Source organism: Eurypyga helias, unplaced genomic scaffold (assembly GCF_000690775.1).
Source record: "Eurypyga helias isolate BGI_N326 unplaced genomic scaffold, ASM69077v1 scaffold28816, whole genome shotgun sequence".
NCBI lineage: Eukaryota > Metazoa > Chordata > Aves > Eurypygiformes > Eurypygidae > Eurypyga > Eurypyga helias.
In genome coordinates, this window is record NW_010257680.1 from 960 (window position 1) to 7,445 (window position 6,486).

Sequence of the window (6,486 nt, forward strand, 5' to 3'; positions counted from 1 at the left end):
TTTTAATTAGACTTCACTGGGGTTTGTCACATTATAGGTTACTTCATCTGAAGATAATTTCTTAGTTGCACTGGGCCTTTGTCGACTGCTGCAATTCCAGTCCTTTAGATATCCAAGACTGCTGAACAGAGCAGGAGCATGAAAGCCCTTCAGACATAATGATACAATTCTGGGGAAAAAGGGAAAAGTTTTCCTTTAAAAAAAAGCAACTGTGTTTTTTTTAAGTCTCTGAAAGCTCATTACTAATGAGTTAGTGTCATTCTTGAAGCCAAATGTACTGGTTGGACGTCCTGGAAAGGTGGCTGCAGCTACGCCAGTGCTGTACTGGAGCTCCCATTGACCGTTAGTCTGCTGATCCCACTGCTGATTCTGATTTGGCTTCTCTGTAGTGTGGAGAGAATGATCCTGGGACAGAGCTTGGGAATCGAGTCAGGTATTATTCCACAAGGATCCAAGAATTTCTTAATTAATTTAAGTCTCTGTTTCTAGCTACAAGGATGGGATGGTGGTTATCATTGATATCAGCAATTCTTCATCGACTAAGAGGCCATGATGATGAAATACATTGTCTGGCCTGGTGCCCTGTGCCTGGTGAAGAAAAGTTACCTGCTTGGCAAGATGAGTTCCAAGGTATGTTGAAATTATTAATAGTTTGTGAAGTGATTTTTAGTTCATGTAAATGCCCTAGAGAACTGAATTCCTGATTCATAGAAAGTCAGTAAGTAGCTAATCAAAGAGAACCGATAAGTTCAATTCACGTATGATCTGATACAGAGCAATGTATTTTCAGTTAATTTTCAGGAAGCTTTGAATTTTAAACTCTAATAACGTGAATTCAATGGTATTCAGTAGTTCCTTCAGAAGAAGGCAAAGTTACGAATGGGGAGCTGACACAGGACACCGCCACGAAGAAAGGCTGTTACCTGGCTTCAGGAAGCAAAGACCAGACCATACGGATATGGAGCTGTACTAGAGGCAGAAGTAAGTACAACTAGTACTGTGAGATAAATAGTAATAGTATGGTGGAAGAGTTCTTCTCTAACTGCAGCCTTCATTTACTAACGTGATAGTTTAAAGCTAGAGGAGTGTACTTAAAGCTTCAGATTCACAGGACTTCTTTTTCTCTCAGAGAATTCTGGTGTACTAGATCTAGGTGATTCCTCTTGGTTCCATAGGTGTAATGACTTTGAAGTTGCCACCCACAAAGAGAAGAGGTGGAGCTGTTGATCCCACTGTTAAAGAGCGCATTTGGCTGACTGTTCACTGGCCTTCTGGTCGTTCCACAGAAATCATATCCAGCTGTTTTGGGTAAGTAGGGCACACAGCAGCCTGGGTACTGTCACTGACTGCACATTCATTTATTGATCCTTAAGGAAGAACTGAGTTGGAAACATTGACACCCCCTTCCTCCTTGATTAATTGATTAAAATTAATTAAAAATGCACTAATGAGGCCACAGCTTGAATACTGTGTTCAGTTCTGGGCCTCTAACTTCAGCAAAGACCCTGAGGGGCTGGAGCATGTCCAGAGAAGGGAACAGAGCTGGGGAAAGGTCTGGAGCACAGTTCCTGGGGGGATTGGCTGAGTGAGCTGGGAGTGTTCAGCCTGGAGAAGAGGCTTAGAGAGACCTTATCGCTCCCTACAACTGCCTTAAAGGGGGGTGCAGAGAGGTTGGTTGGTCTTTTCTCCCAGGTGACAAGCAACAGGACAAGAGGAAAAGGCCTCAAGTTGGGCCAGGGGAGCTTTAGATTGGGTATTAGGGAAAATGTCCTCACCGACAGGGCTGTCAGGCATTGTAAGGCTGCCCAGGGAGGTGGTGGAGTCAGCATCCCTGGAGGGATTTAAAAGACATGTAGATGTGGCACTTGGGGTCATGGTTTAGTGGTAGACTTGGCAGTGTTGCGTTAATGGTTGGACTTGATGATCTTAAAGGTCTTCTCCAACCTAAGAGGTTCTATGATTCCTTCCTTCCTTGGCCTGAAAAGACAGGCCATGTGTTAAAGTGGGAGTTCAGACTTCTAGAAAACTACCATTTGTCCCGTAATTTGTCTGGTAATCTAACTGAATATCGACTGCTAATGGTACTAACTCCGTTTCTGCCCGTCTGCTGGGAGAAAATGGCATGGCAGGTTACGGCGTGGTCAGCTATGGAGATCATTTGTTGGGTGGTGTTTGCTGGGCGTGTATCTGTACAGAGCCTGTATTATTCTTTCGAAGCGAATAATGAAGTACTCACTAAATTTTGCAGGGGAGAACTGCTACTCTGGGATTTGACCCAATCTGGAAAACGCAAGTGGACTCTTCTAGGATCTTCAGAAGGACAAAACCACTCCCGTATTGTGTTCAATCTGAGTTCTGTAAAGCATCAAGACAAAGAGCTCCTTTTTTCCATTTCAATGGACAGAGATGTAAGAACCATTTATAAAATTAACATAAAAATAGAGAGGTACTTACCCAGTTTGACTGAGCAGGCCCCTTAAAGGGGCACAGATCTTCTCTTAAAGTGGGTTTATTGCAGCCTTTTGTAACATCAGTGCTTAAAATCTGTTCTTTTTACTTGTACAAATTATTTGTGTACATATTTTAGCTTTTGCCTTTTACAGGCAGAAGAGCATCTCCTGTTTTGACCTCAAAGAGGACCATAATATTAAAATATAGTAATTTTGTCCATTCCATTACAGTCTCCCAACCATTGCAGCCCCGACTGTGACATGTAATTCCCTGGGTGCAGATCACATACCTTGTCAAGCCTTGAATTTGACCCTTTGATTCCTCATCTCACTTACACTTCGTTTTTCCTTGTCATACCAGTCACTCTACATTTAACCATTCCTTCTTCCTTCCATAATCTTCAGGTGAAGTGCTGGGACCTGTCAACTCTCGACTGTAGCTGGACCATGCCCTCGCTTGGGGGATTTGTCTACAGTCTTGCCTTCTCCCCTGTGGACACAGGCTGTCTTGCCATCGGGGTCGGAGACAGCATGATCCGGGTGTGGAATACTTTGTCCATGAGCAATATTTATGATGTTAAAACCTTCTGGCAAAGCATAAAGTCCAAGGTTACAGCAGTAAGTGTGCTTTTGATGCCTTTTTTTTTTTTCCCCTTTGTATCTTTTCACTACCATTTTTTTCTTTCAGGAACTCTGAAGAACATTTTTCCCAACTAAAAATATATGAAGCCAAGTTGTTCCTTTTGTTCTGGATTCTGTGGGTATAAAATATATTTTAGAAGCTAGCAACAATTTTTTAGGTGTTTTTACAACGCCAGGTGCTTGCATTAGGGTTGCAGTAGTGAAAATCAGCTGAAGTCCAGCTGGCTGTGACATTACTTTTTCACTTTTATCCTCCTTTGTGATCCGTCCTTGCTTCATCCATGGTTGCCCTTGCTCTGCTGGGAAGTTTGATACACACAAAATCCAGCATGGATGTCTTCAGCTTGTGTTAGACCAGCAGCTGGCCAGAGGCCAGTAAAATGTGGTAGTTACTCCTGTTCACACCAGAAGTTTTCTCACCATGCTCCCATATTCTCCATTTCTGTTCGTAATGTAGTTGTCAAATAACATTTTAATGATTTTAGTCCCTTTCATTTTATCCCACTGTAGTTGGTAAGGGAGTGCCTTCCATACTCAGTGGAGTGATCGAATAAGTGGCTGTAGTTGGAAGGGTGGGTATAAGGGATGGTGCAGGCTCATCAGTTTCAATGTTTTCCTTTTGTTTATTATTTAGAAATAAGGTGTCTGTAGCTCATGTCATTATGAGTCTCTGTTCTGCTTGCAGTTATCCTGGCATCCAACTAAGGAAGGCTGCTTGGCTTTTGGAACAGATGATGGAAAAGTTGGCATATTTGACACCTTCCCTGGCAGGTAAGAAAGTAGCTTTCAAATTCACTGGTGTCAGATTCTGCTGGTGTGTTCCCGTGCAGAGGTGATGTGGCCTTGCCTGAGGCATATCCTTACTGTTAGACAAGAGCAGTATTACATTAAAACTAGTCAAACAGTTGGATTTTCAGTGCATCTTTTCATCTCTTGATTATGTCTGGTAGCTTCTAAGGTAACCTTTACTTAAGGTAAACTTAAAATTGCATGACCAGAGATCACCTGTGGGAGGACAGCAGTCAAGGAAAACTAGCCAGAAAGGCATTTTCAGAGAATGCAGAGTAATGTGCAGGTGAGGGTCATCAGGGACGGCGTTGTTATGGTTTTAGTAGTCTCCTTCAGGAGATGTTACAGAAGGCTTGGCTTTAGTATGTTAAAGCACCTTTTCACTGCTGGAAATCAGTCACTTTGATTTATTTTTTTTATTTCCCTTTGCTGAAATCTGACTGCCCCTGCTTCCTTGTCTCCCTGCCCAGTGCTAAGAATAAGCCACCTCAGATCTCCAGTACGTACCACAAGAAGACTGTGTACACGTTAGCCTGGGGGCCTCCAACTCCTCCTCTGTCCTTCGGTGAGTCTTGCAGTGCCTTACCACGGAGCAGAACACTTGAGCAGAGCACACGGGCACCGTGAGTCGGTATGCCCTCCCTTCTTAGGAAGAAGAGCCCCGTTTTTTGGTAGCTATCCTTTCTAGCAGCTAAGAATGCATTCTGCTTGAGGAATTGTAATAGTTTTGCAAGGGAGCAAAACCATCTCTTCTAGTTTTTGAATTCTAGTGGCTTTGGGGAATAGGTGGGAGTGGCACACCACACCTCTGCTTACTTCAGGGCCTTACGGACCAGTAACTGCACGGGCTTCCTGCAGTAACTGCGTCACAGCGGTTGCGGGTTCCTTAGCCCCTTAACTAAACAGAACAGCTCCATCAGCTCTTCTTACACAGACCTTTTTAAGGACCAAACTTTAAAGGGAATTTTAATGCTTGCAGTGATTGTGCTACCCTCTCAGAGGATTGTATTTGAGAATTTCTTGCTGCCAGATCACAGGCAACTGAAGCATGTATGCAGCCTTTTAGAATCATGTCGTGGTTTACAGTGGGGTTGATTACTTTGGGGAAGACTGAGGAAGAACAAAGTATATTTAGCTTTTTTCCTCTGTTGGCTAGGAGGAGAAGGTGAACAGCCCTCTGTAAGTTTATATAGTTGTGCTGGAGAAGGTATTGTTTTTCAACACAACCCTTGGAACCTTAATGGAGAGGCAAATGACATCAACACAGTCATCCGAGACACTAATTCAATCAAAGTGAGTATGATCTTGAGGGCTTTTTACGGATTTGTGGTAACTATGTCATAGTTTCTATGGCCTTGTAGGTTTCTGATTTTACCTTCATGATTTATCCGTAACAAATAAATATTTGAAACCCACAGTTTCCACAGATGAACTTCAGAGATGCTGACTCAAATTATTTAACCAGTTTATGTGTTTAACTCTGAAAAGAGGTCTTTTTTTTCCTCAGTGTCAACCTGGCACATATGTTCCTGGCATCAGAATTTTCTGCTGTGTAATTTACTTAACCAGAAAAGTTAAATTGAACTATAAAATCTGGTTTTATAGTTCTATGTGGCTGTTTAATCAGTTCAGATGGAGCTTTCTGATTTCAAAGCACTTGAAGTAATGCCCTGAGTAATGTCAGAGCTTAGGTCACGTGGTGGGCATGCATGAGTTACCTACCTCAACTTCTCTAGCTCTCGTTTCAAACGTTAACTTTTTACAATACGTTTTGCAGTAAAGGCAGTCTGGATTTTGCAGGAGTCTGTTTCCATTTACGCTGCAGCTGATGCAGAGCGGTTGGTGATAACTGACCATAACATCTTCTCAAGTACGAGCAGTCATTTCTTAGTTGAAAGTACAAAATAAGCAAAGTGGGTTAGATGTGGATTTTTATCAGCAGGGTTTTGGCCTCCTTTGGTAGAGGTCGGTTAAGAAACTGATGTCACAGGCAATGAAAGGATTATTTTTAGGTGTCTAAATTGAAAACTGTAAGTAGCTTTCATCTGAATTAGGAAGAATATAAATACATACAAGTAAACTTTGATTTCTTTTGAAATATGATAGAATTTGCTTGCAATGTCTGGGGCTTTCCAAGGAGCGTAAGGAGATCAAGCATCAAGGTCCTACTGGCGTCCGACAAGCTTCCTTTGAGGCATTTCACTGAGATAAAAATAATCACTGGTTCTTGCATCTGTTCGTTCAGTCTTTCTTAACTGCTGACGCTTATGTCACTTCTAAAAAGCAATGGACCCTTCTGTGACTTTCATTAATTGCAACTGTCCAGTTGCCAGTCTTTGGTGAACGTATACGAGAGAGATGTAAGAGTTTTTGGCATGAGTTGTGTCTTCTCTCTACAGCACAAACTGCCTGCGCGTACAGAGGTCAGCTGGAAACCAGATGGCAAGCTCTTGGCTCTTGGCAACGAAGATGGGTATGTTTCCCTTGTAGGTTACGGTGGGATACGTGCTGACCTTGACTGGAGTCACCATAGAGAAGCAGAAGGGCTTTCGGTTGCCCTGGTTTGTCTCTGCTCTTTCATGGCCAGTGCGTTTGTGATGACACG

The 6,486-nt window shown here is 42.7% G+C and overlaps 1 protein-coding gene across 1 annotated transcript in view; it reads left to right on the forward strand.

The window, feature by feature from the left end:
• Window positions 1-502: 502 nt before the first annotated feature.
• Window positions 503-6,486, forward strand: part of GEMIN5 (gem (nuclear organelle) associated protein 5) — a 16,143-nt gene continuing 10,159 nt past the window's right edge. The window contains 10 exon segments of the mRNA XM_010154110.1: window positions 503-525; window positions 527-630; window positions 850-981; window positions 1,176-1,308; window positions 2,249-2,408; window positions 2,856-3,068; window positions 3,778-3,863; window positions 4,352-4,446; window positions 5,038-5,174; window positions 6,281-6,354. Coding sequence (XP_010152412.1) covers window positions 503-525; window positions 527-630; window positions 850-981; window positions 1,176-1,308; window positions 2,249-2,408; window positions 2,856-3,068; window positions 3,778-3,863; window positions 4,352-4,446; window positions 5,038-5,174; window positions 6,281-6,354 — 1,157 coding nt within the window.